Below are 15680 nucleotides of genomic sequence, written 5' to 3'. Positions count from 1 at the left end.
GGCATGATGGCACAGTGCTTAGCACTACTGCCTCACAATGCCAGAGACTCGGGTTCAATTACCCGCTCGGTTCACTATCTGTGTGGAGTTTGCACATTCTCTCTGTATCTGTGTGGATTCCCTCTGGGTGCTCCGGTTTCCTCCCACAATCTGAAACATGTGCTGGTTAGGTGCATTGGCCATGCTAAAATTCTCCCTCAATGTGGCGACTAGGGGGTTTTCACAGTAACTTCATTGCAGTGTTAATGTAAGCCGCCTTGTGACACTAAAAAATAAACTTTAAGGAAACTCTAAACATGTCAGAGAATTCACCATTTCAGTCTATGACCAACATGTCAACTTGCTGTTCCATTTCTCAGAGCCTGACACACGTGGTGGATATTTTCAGCAGTGTCCATTTTTAAAAATTTAGTAACACATTCCAACCTGCTTCACGGGGGTGTTGGAAAAAAAATGGACATTAAGCCAAAGAGAACTGATGGAGAAAGATTTCAGGAGCATCCTAAAGGTTAGAGGTAAAAGGCAAAAAGATTAAGGGAGGGAATTCCAGAGCTTAATGCCCAAGCGGCTGAAGGCATTCTCAAATGTTCCTCGTGCAGTGAGCAGTTTGGCTGAGGTTAGCAAACCCCAGTAGTATTTTATCTAGTCCAGCCAGACCTGTTGATGAATGTCAGAGAGTTTTACAGCGTAAAAAGAGGCACTTTGGCCCATTGTGTCTGCATTGGCCATCAAGAGCCTATCTATTCTAATCCCATTTTCCAGCACTTGGTCCATAGCCTTGTATGCTTATGGCAAGACCAATTATTCACTACCGACATTTCTTGAACCTGAAGAATTGGAGACGAGGACATGGCAAGGGGACAACCAGAGAAAGGAAGATTAATGTCTTTAGTGCGGTCAAGGGCATCATAAGGGGAAGTGAGGGTTGACTGAATAGATCAGTAACTATAGAAATATCATGGTAACTGGGGCATCTTTAGCTAGCCAGTTCAGAATGTGGAAGTACAGTTCGAAGTGATGTGACTGTGTTTTCTCCTGGCACAAATACAAAATGAAGTGGGCATCAGTTGGGCAAAGAGGAACAGAAATGGTAAAAAATTTAAAAAAAAGTGATGGGGATGACTTGATCTACTTTTGATATGACAGAATTAGATAGACCATGTGAAATAGTAAATTTAGGATGGGGCTGTGAACATGGGTAGGGGAATTTACATGAATAATCATTTAACATATAAAGGGTTGATTGATTGGTGTTAAGATACTTCTAATAATCTGTACTCACATATTCATGTTTATAAAGAATCTTCTGTCCCATTTCTCCTTTGCAATGCCCCGAGCAAGTGCCCAAGGATGGATGTCAGTGTCAAAATCAAACACGCAGGTAAAAGCTGACCAGCTGAGGGGAAAAGGAGTAATATTAATTAGTCAAATGATCCAGCACACTGGGTGTTGCAGCTTTCATTACCATGTTTTACAAATCAATATTAACAGCTGTAGATGGAGAGTTAACTGGTAAATTGTCAGGTATAGTTTAGAAGAAAAAGCTAAGGTGATGCAAAGTATGTCTGTGTTAAGCAAAGAATATTATTATTACCATGACAACATTATCTGATCCTCCCCATGGATATCACAAGTTGCTTTTAAACATTTCATGAGCATATTGAGGATGACTTTTGTCTCATTACTTTCTCAGTTTAAACAGTGAAGTGGACAGAGGAAATGGCATGGAGGTTTAACTCAACAACTTACTCTTGGATTACAGGTGATCTAGACTATCATGTAGACCTGGATTTAAATCGTACGCACTCTGGAAATGAGCAAGAGTGTTCTTCATACGTGCAAATTTAAGCAAAAGACTCTTGTCCAAGTTGGTTTGCTAGTTCTTGAAGTCATGTAGTCAGGAGACTCTCATTCCCAGTGATGTTTAAGAAATTCTAGATGCTTCCTGGGCAATGAGCTCTCGAGGGAGCTCTTTGCTCTTCTATTCTTAGCCAGGCTCTAACAATACATTGCCCTTGTGAGGCAGCAGTGCTAACTACTGTGCCACTGTGCCACCCATACAGATTAATAGCTGCAGTACAGAAGGAGCACCACTGACACTATCCTTGCAAAATTTTTCGTGCTACATTTATTGCTAAATTGTGGTTGCAATCTTCTGGTCCAAAAGTTTTAAACTCCAATTCCACATTAATAAGCATGAATGCCCTCAATCAACCTCATTCTAAAATAAAGTAATGGAGACCAGGTTTCAAGCTCAGAAAGGCCATGCACGTTTATTATCATACAGAAATGAAAAACTGCTCTTTAAATTACTTTTTTCATAATTTATTTAACATACATAAATACAAACTTGACATGGAGAGGTTCCCCTTCCTCTTCACTCCACTCATATCTGCATGACCCCTTTCTGTAGAACAAAAATATAAAATTACATAAACAGAACAACAGAAATTTGTTAACACCACTCCCAAACTTTAGACCTGTTGACCACATTTCCTGTGAGTGCTGTAGATGACAGCTAAATATATATAATTTCTGACATATTAGTGCCACAAGTAGGCTTACATTAACACTGCAATGAAGTTATTGTGATAAAACAAAGAGAACAAAGAACAACCCAGCACGGGAAACAGGCCCTTCGGCCCAACGAGCCCGCGCCGCCGCATCGCCCTACACCTATTCTACCCTGCATGTCTACGAATGGGACCCTACTCAGTCAGATTCAGGGAAGAAATAGTGTCAATTTGGTGGAAACCGATTAGCCTAAGAGCACATCTTTGGGGTGTGGGAGGAAACCGGAGCGCCCGGAGGAAACCCACGCAACCACAGGGAGAATGCGCAAACTCCCACAGACACAGGCCCAAATCCATGTATCTGCACAGCTAGCAGTGCTAGTCACTGAGCTGTTGTGGAGCCCGTCTATCGGTCCAGGATCAAGCACACACACCGACATGAAGTACTAGGCCACTCCTGGACTTCCAAGAGCAGCCCACGCACAACCTGCCGTGTGCATGCCCCTCGCTTGACACGAGGTGGACCTCCACCTGTGGAATAAAGACAAAACATATTAGTTATACAGCCTGCCCTTCCGGTGTCTCCCGAGGTTTACCCTATTTAATAGCCCCTACCATATCCCTCCATTCCCGTTTCACTCATATGCCTATCTAACTGCATCTTAAACGAGTCCAACGTGCCTGCCTCCACCACCCTACTCGGTAGCGCATTCCAGACCCCCACAACTCTCTGTGTAAAGAACCTTCCTCTTACCTCCAAATTATACCTCCCCCCCCTCACCCTTAAGTGATGACCTCTTGTGTTCGTACCCAGTCTAGGGAGCAGTCTCTCACTATTAACTCTATCTATTCCCTTCAGTATCTTATATACCTCTATCATGTCCCCTCTCAATCTCCTTCTTTCCAAGGAGAATAGCCCCAGTCTCTTCAGTCTCTCCTCGTAACCCAGTCCCCCCATGCCAGGCAACATCCTGGTAAACCTCCTCTGCACCCTTTCCAGAGACTCCACGTCCTTCCGGTAATAAGGTGACCAGAACTGGACGCAGTACTCCAAATGCGGTCTAACCAACGTTCTGTATAACTGAAGCATTAGACGGCAGCTTTTATACTCTAAGCCCCTTCCTATAAAGGCTAACATCCCATAAGCCTTCCTAACAACGTTCTCCACTTGTGACACAACCTTCATGGATTTGTGGACCTGCACTCCCAGGTCTCTCTGTACATCTATACTCCTAATCGGCCTACCTTTTATCACATAACTCCTCTCTGCATTATTCCTTCCAAAATGCATCACCTCGCATTTGTCAGGATTAAATGCCATCTGCCACCTATCTGCCCACTGCACCAACCTATCTATATCCTGTTGTATCACCTGACAATCCAGTTCTGTACCCGCCAACCCTGCCATCTTGGTGTCATCAGCAAACTTGCTGATCACACCACCTACTCCCTCTTCTAAGTCATTTATGTAGACTACAAAGAGGAGAGGTCCCAGTACCGAGCCCTGCGGCACACCACTGGTCACTGGCCTCCAGCCCGACAAGGTACCCTCCACAACTACCCTCTGTCTCCTATTTCCCAACCAGTTCTCAATCCACCTAACTGCCTGGCCTCGTATCCCATGCGCCTTAACCTTTTCTACCAGCCTACCGTGAGGGACTTTGTCAAACGCCTTACTGAAATCCATGTAGATGACATCAACGGCTCTCCCATCGTCAACCGTTTTTGTCACCTCCTCAAAGAATTCCACCAGATTCGTAAGGCAAGACCTCCCTCTAACAAAGCCATGTTGCGTATCCCTAATCAGATCGCAACGCTCCAAATGCTCATACATCCTACCCCTAAGTATTTTTTCCATTAACTTCCCTACCACCGACGTCAAACTCACTGGCCTATAATTCCCAGGGTTATCCCTACTACCTTTTTTGAACAACGGGACCACATTTGCTACCCTCCAGTCTTCTGGGACCTCACCTGTGTCCAAAGAAGAGACAAAGATGTGCGCCAGAGGCCCAGCAATTTCATCTTTCGCCTCCCTAAGCAGCCTGGGATAAATACCATCAGGCCCCGGAGCTTTATCCGTCCTTACGCTACCTAAAAGCCCTAGCACTTCCTCTCTCGTAATAACTATATCCTGCAACTGAACCTCCGCTCCCTCCAAGAGACCGCACGATTCCGAACCCCTCTCCTTCGTGAATACCGACGCAAAGTATTCATTCAGGAGCTCCCCCATTCCCTCCGACTCAATACACAACTCTCCACTCTTGTCCCTAAGAGGACCAATTTTCCCTCTAACTACTCTCTTGCCTCTAATATAGGAATAAAATGCCTTAGGATTATCCTTAATCCTACCGGCCAAAGCCATCTCATGCCCTCTCTTCGCCCTTCTAATTCCCCTTTTTAGCTCCCTCCTACTCTCTCTATATTCCTCCAGCGCACACTCCGTACCCATTTGTTTTGACCTATCATACGCCTCCCTCTTCTTCCTAACCAAGTCTTCAATATCCCCCGTAATCCACGGCTCTCTAATCCTACCTTTCCCATCCTTTCGCTTAACCGGAACAAACCTCCCCTGCAACCATTTCATTTTGTCCCTAAAAGCCTCCCACTTGCCAACCGTGGACTTGCCAGCTAACAGTCCCTCCCAGTCAGTTTGCTGCAGCTCCCTCCTAATCCTGCCATAGCTCGCCTTTCCCCAGTTCAGCACACTCCCGCTTGGACGGCACTCGTCCCTTTCCATTTTTATCCTAAAGTAGACGGACTTGTGGTCACTGTTCGCCACATGTTCGCCTACCTCTACCTCACCCACCTGCCCTGGCTCGTTTCCCAACACTAAATCCAGTATAGCCCCTCCCCTAGTCGGGCAAGTTACATACTGTTCTAGCGACCCTTCCATTTCACAAACTCCTCTCCCTCCGTACCCCCAGCTCTAGGCCCCCTCCAATTCACTCCGGGAAAATTAAAATCACCCACTACAACCACTCTATTCTTTCTGCACCTGTCCAAAATGCCCCTGCAAATTCCCTCCTCCACTGACTTTGGGCTGTTGGGTGGCCTATAGTACACCCCTAGCAGTGTGATCTCTCCCTTTTTATTCCTCAACTCCACCCACAGCGACTCAATCCCTATCTCTTCCATATCGCCCTCCCTCTGCACTACTGTGATGTTTTCCTTGACTAACAGTGCCACCCCTCCACCTCTCTTCAACCCTCCTCTGTCACACCTAAAACACCTGTACCCAGGAACATTCAGCTGCCAGTCCTGCCCTTCCCGTAACCACGTCTCCGTTACAGCCACCACATCCAACTGCCTCACAAACATCAAGGCCCTAAGCTCATCCATGATAATTCCCTAGTCGCCGCACTCCGGCACCTGTTCAGATACATTGAGGGAGGATTCACCATGGCCAACACCTCTAACCAGCATGTCTTTTAGACTGTGGGAGGAAACCAGAGCACCCAAAGGAAACCCACGCAGACACGGGGAGAAAATACCGTTTCCGCACAGACAGTGACTCAAGACGGGAATGTAACCCAGATCCCTGGCACTGTTAGCAATACTAACCACTGTGCCATCATGCCGCCCAGCTATGAATAGTAAAAGCACACAAGTTTTTTTTTCAAATCCACCCTTTCCGGCCTGCTTGTTGAGTTGGATGTAAAAGATCCTCTTTGAATATCTCTTACAACGTGAGTAATATCATATTACTATCAGAGACTGCTAGGTTTTAACCAGGACTGACCTCAGAAGCCCATTAAAGGAAATTCGCCACTGTTGATTTGGTTCAAGACATTCCAGTTTTAGACCACCTCCACTCCAGCATTTCTCACTTTCTGCACGGACGATTGCATCTGGGTGGACAGGATGCTGAAAGGTTGAGAGCTTTACTATTACCATAGTCTTCACAAAGATAGTGAGACATTGCATCAGTGTAGGAACTTATTATGCAAATAACCTGGTTGAGGGTTACAGTATAGGGTAACTTTTGAAGGCCCTCACAAAATGTATCTTGACCACAAGTTGGCATGTCAATTTTTGTTAATTTTTCTTTTTGTTTTGCCTTTAGCCCATGTGTCTCTTTTGAATTCCCTAAACCAGCAAATTTTTGAAAGTTCAGTATCCTCTGAATAAATTAAAACCCAAATTAGTGACAAATTCCATTAACATCCTTTACATATTTAAGCTTGAAGTATTTAAGCTGATGCACAGGACACAATTTGACTGTATGCTTGGGAGTGTATTGTTTCTGCCTCTAATATCCTTAAAAATATATACTTAATATGATAGAGTGGAATTATATTGTTCGTTGCTTGCTCTTGCAAGTTTACTCCATGAGTGTCGTCAATTCGCCCAATTGGTGCTACTGTCATTTCTGAACCATGGTAGTGAATTAATCCCCATGATGATTGCAGCATGCATTTCAGGCTGACAATATTATCCTGAGTAAGTATTACAATGTAGGAACTACCATGAAACCATGACAACATCTGCCTGTTCAGGCGAATATTGAAGATATAATTTCATCACGCGAAGAACAATGGGAGGTTCCTGGTTTCCAGGCCAACATTCTGCCCTCAATCATCACCACCAGAATGAAAGATCATCTAGTAATTGAAATTCTTTCCAGGTTGTCAGGATTCTGCTACGCACTGATGTTTATGGTATTTGACCATTTACCACTTCAAAAGAAATTCATTGCTTGCAAGTGCTACAAAAATCCTATTTTTAAAAATTGTTTGGTGAAATTAAAGGAAAGAAGCTCGGTTCTTTTTGTAACCATGTGGTTTGGTCTGTTATCAATGAAATGAACATTTAGCAGTAACAAAACATTTACAATAACAGGATTAGGTATATTGTGTTTGGTATTGTGCATCAATGTTGAAAGTATTAACGAGATATAACAAATAAATGAATAATCAGTACAATAATGACATGCATATTGTCAAAGAGTATATTAAGTTCCATGTTCTGCAATTACATGCAATTATTAATGCAAAATTGCATCGTTTAACAAATGTGAATTATTGCAGCAAGATACATAATGCCATTGTTATCTATAGCTAGAACCAAAAATCTTTACCTCAAAGTTTCCAATCCCTTCAACTCGAAGGAATAACCAGATTTCACACAAGCCATTTGGTCTTCTGCAGAGACGGAGTACAAGTAAGGTTTTATCTGTTTCTGTGAATCCTATGAAGTCAACTGAGTTGATAGCCTGGACAAATATAGAGTAGAAAGAGGTGAATCATTATGTGCTAAATTTGAAGCCATTCATTTACATTAATACAATGATTTAACGGAAAATGATGCTACATCCTTCCACTTCTTTCCTCTCCATGTACTTGTTTAGCTATCACTTAAATGTCAGTTGCTTCAATGGCTCCAATATTCCAACACCATCCCCTTTAAATGAGGAAGACTTGAACATACTGTCTCTGAATTTCTTTTAAATAAACATTTATCATAACAACATTGGTCACAATACAATGCTGAAGATTGAGGACACAACTATACAATGCATGAACATGATGGACTAAACAGTCTCCTTTTGGGCCATAAATGTTTCTATGTTGCATTTAAGACCACGTATGTGATCTGATTAAGCATAGTTTATTTCCTTATTATGATCTTGGACTGAAAAACCAACCACATTTGTCTACAGAATTTCCAAGCAAAGTGTGTTTATTCTAGGTCTAACTCTCCAACAGATGCTAATAGCTATCATTATTTAATGTCTGAAGGCAATAAGCATAAACTATTGACAACTAAAATCAAAACTTTGTTTCTAGTGTGTATTCACTTTCCAAATTAACCTTTTGCCATTTTTTTCAATCCTAAAAATAGACTCGTGTCTTATTATGCAACACTAACATTTTATAACTTGCAATTTGCTTAAATCATTCTCAGTCTCTTGCTTGTAGAAGACAATCATTGTCATTTAAGTTGATAAGGTATTTAGATTCTGTTCTGTAGGATCATCTAATTACAGGGGGATGTAAGTACAGGACAGTATAAAAATTGGGAGAACAGAAACCACAAATAGTGTAATTACTGGAATGTATTTCTGTGGAGAGTGTAGGTATGGGATAATGGAACTGGAAAATGTTGGATATGGGCAAGAGTAACTTTGGAGACTACCAGTATGAAAGCTGAAGCTGATCTCCAGTGACATTTTACTGTGGAATTATAAGTCCAAGATTTTTTAAAAATTCAATTTATGGGACATGGGTATCGCTGGCTGTCCAGCATTTATTGCCCATCCCCAGTTTTCCTTGAGAAGGTGATGGTGAGCTGCCTTCTTGAATAAATATATGGCTTGCTAAGCCAGTTCAGAGTTAAGAGATAGCACATTGCTCTGGAGCCATATGATGGCTAGATTAGATAAGGGCAGCAGATATCCTTCCCTAAAGAACATTAGTGAACCAGATGGGTTTTTCCTGACAATCAACAATGGTTTCATGGTCAACAGTAGATTCTTAATTCCATATATTTCTTATTGAACTCAGATACCATCATTTGCATGGAGGGATTCAAATCCAGGTCCCCAGAACATTAGCTGAGTTTCTGGATTTCTAGCCTAGGGATAATACCATTAGGCCATTGCCCCCCTTCCCCAAGTACCAATTAACCAATGGTTTATCAAAGCTTAAGCATGTCTAACCTATCATTCAGTTGACTTTTAGAACTATGACCAATTGTGTAAAACTGTTCCCATAAAACTTGTGAAATTGAAGACTCCCGCAATCTCTGCAAAAGAGAAGCATTATTCTTTAGAAGATAAAGTACACAGTCTGTTTAGAAATATTGTATGAGGTAAATAAAGGTTCAGAGAGTAGGCTGCTTCAAATAATGTGACGCTCACTAAAAGAAATAACCTTACCTGAGGGTGGTTTAATAACTTTGGAACACATGCCATTTCTTCAAAGGAAAATCCCACATATGTTCCAGTCTCTCTACTTTTAGTTCCATCTTTTCCAAAGCCAAATTCTTCTCTGTTGCGACCCAACCCCATCTTCTGTCTGTCCTGGTCAGTTTTAGAACTGGTCCCATTTTTCCTCCGGTTAATGTGGAACAGGATTACAAAAAATAATTCTTTCAATGCATGCCATCTCCCTGGAATGGAATATCTTCCATTTAATCGTTCTGGGTCTCCCAGATTCTTTGCTACATAGATGCAAAGGAAAGCTGTCACGAGCAACAAAACACTGATCATTTTGGCCAGAGTGTGTAACAGCCTTTCCGTGCAGTGTCTAATATATGGTAATGATTGCTTAATGATATGCACGAGTGTATTGAAATGTTGAGCTGGTTCCTTCTGCTCAGTGCAATGTTCCACTCAACATCTGATATGTGAAGGAGGAGATATTTCACCAGGGGAAAGGGGCAAGTTGCTTCATTTTTTTTACAGTTTCTACCTATCCGGGAAACCCTGAAATTGACCGTAATAGCTCGTAACTTTGAACGAAAAACACTTTTATGTCAAATTATGAACCACGCTCATTTTTATTGTTTCCACTGTAATAAATAGACTTGCAATGTAAGCCTACTTGAAGCATCTTAAATCTCTAGGAATTGCATATATTTCTATCCATTTAAATCACCAGAGGTTACACACATCCACACACACACCCAAACACACAGTATATTATTTCTTAGAAGGTACAGAAAATGTAAGCAACACACCACGCTGCCCAGTATTTCTGTGCTGAGGTTTATGTTTCAGACCCACGTCCTCCGATTTCTTTTCACAAAGTCGATCAGTATAATCTTCGGATAATAACAACACTGATCAAGCACAGTCCACAACTCAATGGCCATAAGCCAGATATACAATACCATAGAAACATAGAAGATAGGATCAGGAGGAGGCCATTTGGCCCTTTGAGCCTGCTCTGTCATTCATTACAATCATGGCTGATCATCCAACTCAATAGCCTAATCCTACCTTTTCCCCAAAACCTTTGATCCCATCCACCCCAAGTGCTATATCCAGCCGCCTCTTGAATACATTCAATGTTTTGGCATCAACTACTTCCTGTGGTAATGAATTCCACAAGTTCACCACTCTTTGGGTGCAGAAATGTTTCCTTACCTCTGTCTTAAACGATTTACCCTGAATCCTCAGATCTCCTCTCCTTTCCCAGGCTATTCCAACAACAATACAAATCCATAATGTTGATGTTATTTTCCTGCCTTTCTATAAACAGACAAGATCTGAACAAAGTTTAGTGCAATAAGGCAGAATCAAGCATGACTGTTCCAGGCTTCATGCTTGATCAATATAATACCTTTCCTCCTATCAGTTCACCTCTTGAATTGCTATTTTAAGGAATACAAAATTCATTCCTGACTTCGGGCTGCGTATTATCAACTCTAAAACCCTAAGTTCCACTTCTGGGCATTCTTCTCAGGATGGGTATCCTATACTGTACTGTGGAGATATCACAATAGTCTTGCTCCACAGTCATTGCTTGAAACATCAATTCTACAGGGAGATGGTGGCAAAATGGTAATGTCACTAGACTAATCCAACAGGTCTGGGCTGGTATTTGTGGGAGATGGGTTCAAATCCTCCCACTGCAGCTGGTAAAATTTAAAAGTGAATTAATGAATCTGTTGAAAGCTAATCTCAATAATAATTACTTTGAAACTATCAATAATTGTTGTAAAGTCCAACCTAGTCTGTTACTTTCCTTTAGGGAATGAAATCTACCTGACTCCTAACACATAGAAATATGGTTGGTTCTGAAATGATCTAACAAGCTATTCAGTTCCAGGGGCAGGGCAAATAAGGTGGGTGATAAGTGCTGGCCTTACCACACCCTATAAATTATTTTGTGGTTAACATGTTATCTAGGGTAGATTGTTGTTCACAGTTGTCTAATTAATGTGTGGATGTGGAGATGCCAGCATTGGACTGGGGTAAACACAGTAAGAAGTCTCACAACACCAGGTTAAAGTCCAACAAGTTTATTTGATTGTAAACCCACAAGCTTTCGGAAACACTGTTCCTTCACCAGGTGTGTGGAAAGTTCTCCACACACCTGACGAAGGGACAGCAGAGAACTTTCCACACATCTGACGGAGGAACAATGTTTATTTCCTTCTCTAGTTTCTCCCCTATTTCTCTTCATGTACTTATCTTGTCCACGAGACCCACTTCTTGATCTCTTTCAACATTATTCCCAGTAAACTCTTAATGTCACTTCCTGGCTCCCATGTCTCCCAACATTGTAAATAACTGTCTCTTCAGGTTATGCCCCCCTCCCCTTCAAATTCAGTCTCATAATCCACCGCTTAGAAACAAAGCAGTTCTTGCTGTGTCTGTTTTTCCAAATTACCACTCCATCCCCAATCTCCCTTTCCTCCGAAAAATCCTTGAACATGTTGCTAATTCTCAAAATCAAGCACATTTTCCCAAGAACTCCATATTTAAATCATTCCAATTAGTTTCCACCTTTGCCATAGTACCAAAATGGTTCTTATAAAAGTTACAAATGATATCCACTGTGACAAAGGTAAACTATCCTTCCTCATCCTTCTCGAGCAACTATTGACACAATTTTATCTTCCTCCAACTCCTCTCCACTGTCATCCAACTGGGTGGGATTGGATCTTCTGGTTCTGTTCTTATCAATCTACTCATAGCCGGAGAGTCATTATCAACGGCTTCTCTTCATAATCCTACACAGTTACCTCTGTTGTCCCCCAGCCAAGGGTTTATCCTTGGACCCCTTCTTCTTCTCATCGACATACTGCACCAAAGTGACATCATCTAAAAGCACAACATCGGTTTGTACATATGCGCTGATGACATCCAACTGTCTCTCACTATCACTTATCTCCCCTGTCCAACCATCTCGATGTTGTCAGGCCGACATCCTGCATTGCACGATCAGAAACTTCCTCCAATTAAACGTTGGGAAGACTGAAGCCATTGTTTTTAGTTCATGCTGCAAACTTGTCTCCCTCACCACCAATTCCATCATTCTACTTGACAAATGTCTGTGATGAATCAGGTTGTTTGCAACCTCAGTGTTCCGTCAGGAAAGAGATACGAAAGTCTGAGGTCATGTGCCAACCCAGTCAAGAACAGCTTCTCTGCTGCTGTCAGACTTTTGAATGGATCAACCTCGCATTAAGTTGATCTTTCTCTACACCTTAGCTTTGACTGTAACACTACATTCTGCACTCGCTCCTTTCCTTCTCTATGAATGGTATGTTTTGTCTGGATAATTTGCAAGAAACAATGCTTTTCACTGTATCCCAATTCATGTGACAATAATAAATCAACTCAAATTAAATATAAGCTTTCAAAGCACACATATCTGAGCTGGGGTCGGGGGCGTGGATTAGGGAGGATGCCGGTTCGTTGAGGGTGTCATTCAGGTTGGGGGGGTGTACAGGGCACTGGTGAGGCCGCAGCTGGAGTACTGTGTGCGGTTTTGGTTGCCGCACTTGCGGAAGGATATATTGGCCTTGGAGGGAGTGCAGAGGAGGTTCGCTGGGCTGATACCGGAGATGAGGGGGTTGGCCTATGAAGAGAGACTAAATAGACTAGGTCTGTACAACTGGGCAACACGACAGCTCAGTGACTATCACTATTTGCTGTGCAGACACATGGATTTGGGCCAGTGTCTGTGGGAGTTTGCGCATTCTCCCCGTGCTTGAGTGGGTTCTCTCCGGGTGCTCCGGTTTCCTCCCACACCCCAAAGATGTGCTATTAGGCTGATTGGAGGTAATAAATTGTCCCTAAATTAGCTTTCCCTCAATGTGGAATGCCATAAGCATAGATAAGGGTCATGGGTGGAGGGGGGACTCGTAATGTTAAAATGGCGGTGCAGGCTCGTTGGGCCGAAGGGCCTGTTTCCCGGGCTGTTTTTGTTCTTTGTTCTTTTGTTCTTTGTTCTCCTTTGTACTCATTGGAGTTTAGAAGGCTGAGGGGGAATCTTATAAAGACGTATAAGATAATGAAGGGGACGGGTAGGGTAGAGGTAGAGAGATTCTTCCTGCTTAGAAAGGATAGTAGGACTAGAGGGCACAGCTTCAAGATAAAGTGGGGACAGTTTAGATCAGAGTTGAGGAGGAACTTCTTCACTCAAAGGGTGGTGAATCTCTGGAATTCTCTGCCCGTTGAAGTGGTGGAGGCTGCCTCGCTAAATATATTTAAGTCATGGGTAGATAGATTTCTGATAGACAAGGGGATTAAGGGTTATGGGGAGAAAGCGGGAAAGTGGAACTGATCCACTTCAGATCAGCCATGATCTTATTGAATGGCGGGGCAGGCTCGAAGGGCTAGATGGCCTACTCCTGCTCCTATTTCTTATGTTCTTATGTTCTTATATCCTTTGGGTCGGGGAGTGTCGTTCAAATCAGCGGGGTTGTGATCAGGTTGTCGGGAGGGGTGAGGGAAGAAATCCTGTGTGGGTGGAGAATATCATGGGGAGGTTGTTTAGTGGGGGGGTGGGGTGAGCGGGGTGGTCCCCTGGCATTTTGGGAATGTGTGGGTGCACCATGCGGGGTTCGTTTTGGATGTTTAAATAGTTACTCTGAAATGAGAAGCACTTTTTTCCTTCTAACTTTTTCGGAGTAACTTTGGGGGTAAAACTAGCAGAACCAACTGCACAATCACTCCTCTGGGAACACTGACCCTCATCTGTGTGACTTCCTGGAGATTTACTACCTGGAAGAACAAGTGAAGATGATCAAGAAGCTTGGAGATCACATCACCGACCTGAAGAGACTGGGAGCCCCTGAGAATGGTATGGGAGAGTACCTGTTTGACAGGCTCACCCAGAACTGATTGAATGGGAGTGAAGTTTGATCCGATTCTGACCATTTTTGTGCTTCATTTCTGAGCTCTTGCTTTATTTTGAAATAAAAGTTTATTGTTGGATAGATTTATTGTTGGGTCATCTGACAAAGTGAATTAATGTGTCAGATGATTCCCAGTGCAGAGCAATTATATATTGAATTATAGAATAACAATGGTGCAGAACGAGGCCACTCAGCCCATCAAGTCTACACTGACCACGATCCCAGACAATTATCCAGAGGAAATTAATACTTCTGGACCATTCCTGGGTAAACCTTGAGGCGGTAACTCCCTAGAAATATTCCCTAGTGCTCCTTTGGCTCGTGTATTCCAAATGCTGGGGAACCAGGAAGCCCAAAGCCTTTGTGAAGCATCTTGGAACATTTTATGACATGATAGGTGCTGCATAAATACAAGTTGTTGTGAAATAAAGCAACATGAGGGCAACTTATGAATGGTATAATATTCAACCCAAGAAAAACACTCCAACCACTGTGAAGATTCTTAAATGCACTAGTTACTTTGGCTAGATGAAATGTTAATATTGAAATCAAAAATCGCAAGCAAGCTCAACAGTGTAATGTTATTCTGTATCTTTGGGTGGTGCTATGGCTACAACAAGAGGAAAAAGTTGTTTTGAAATCATATTGACTCGAAACATTAACTCCGTGTATCTCTCCACTGGTGTTACCAACTGTGATTAAATGTGTTCATGAGGGTTTCGTTACATGACTTGCCCCCATGCCCCAGACACTTTTTTTGGCCAACACATCCATTCTTGCTGGAACGGTGGCACAGAGGTTAGCACTGCTTCCTGACAGCACCAGGGACCTGAGTTCGATTCCCAACTTGGGTCACTGCCTGTATGGAGTTTGCGCATTCTCCCTGTGTCTGTGTGGATTTTCCCAGGTGCTCCGGTTTCCTCCCACAGTTCAAGGATGTGTGGGTTAGGTGGATTGGCCGTGCCAAATTGCCCCTTAGTGTCAGGGGGACTAGCTAGGGTAAATGCACGGGGTTATGGGGGCAGAGCCTGGGTGGGATTGTGGTTGGTGCAGATTCGATGGGCCGAATGGCCTCCTTCTGTGCTGTAGGATTTTATCATTCTTGTGATGCATTGCCTTCAATGCCAATTGGAAAACAAAAAATTGCTTTATCTAATTGGATGATTACTTCCATCATTTTATGGGATGTGAATATTGCTGGCTCGATCAGCATTTGCTGCCCTTCCCTGGTTGCCCTTCAGTAGGTAGTGGTGAACCACCTTCTTGTACCGCTGCAGAACATGTGGTTTGAATATACTCACAGTGCCGTGAGGGAGGGACTTCCTAGATTTTGACCCAGCGATGGTGAAG

General features: G+C 42.8%; 1 protein-coding gene across 1 annotated transcript in view; it reads right to left on the bottom strand.

Annotated features, from left to right (window-relative positions):
* LOC145341733 (rifampicin phosphotransferase-like) overlaps positions 1-9726 on the bottom strand; it is a 100465-nt gene extending 90739 nt beyond the window's left edge. The window contains exons 1-5 of the mRNA XM_080186594.1: positions 9394-9726; positions 7594-7728; positions 6256-6380; positions 2339-2407; positions 1283-1396 (exon numbers count right to left, since the gene is read on the bottom strand). Coding sequence (XP_080042720.1) covers positions 1283-1396; positions 2339-2407; positions 6256-6380; positions 7594-7728; positions 9394-9726 — 776 coding nt within the window. The remainder of the gene's footprint in view (positions 1-1282; positions 1397-2338; positions 2408-6255; positions 6381-7593; positions 7729-9393) is intronic.
* Between the last annotated feature and the right edge of the window lie 5954 nt (positions 9727-15680).

This window comes from Carcharhinus amblyrhynchos, chromosome 4 (assembly GCF_965287045.1).
Source record: "Carcharhinus amblyrhynchos chromosome 4, sCarAmb.v2.hapA, whole genome shotgun sequence".
NCBI lineage: Eukaryota > Metazoa > Chordata > Chondrichthyes > Carcharhiniformes > Carcharhinidae > Carcharhinus > Carcharhinus amblyrhynchos.
The sequence above is the reverse complement of the archived record's forward strand: the minus strand, read 5'-3'. Positions and strand labels throughout refer to the sequence as shown.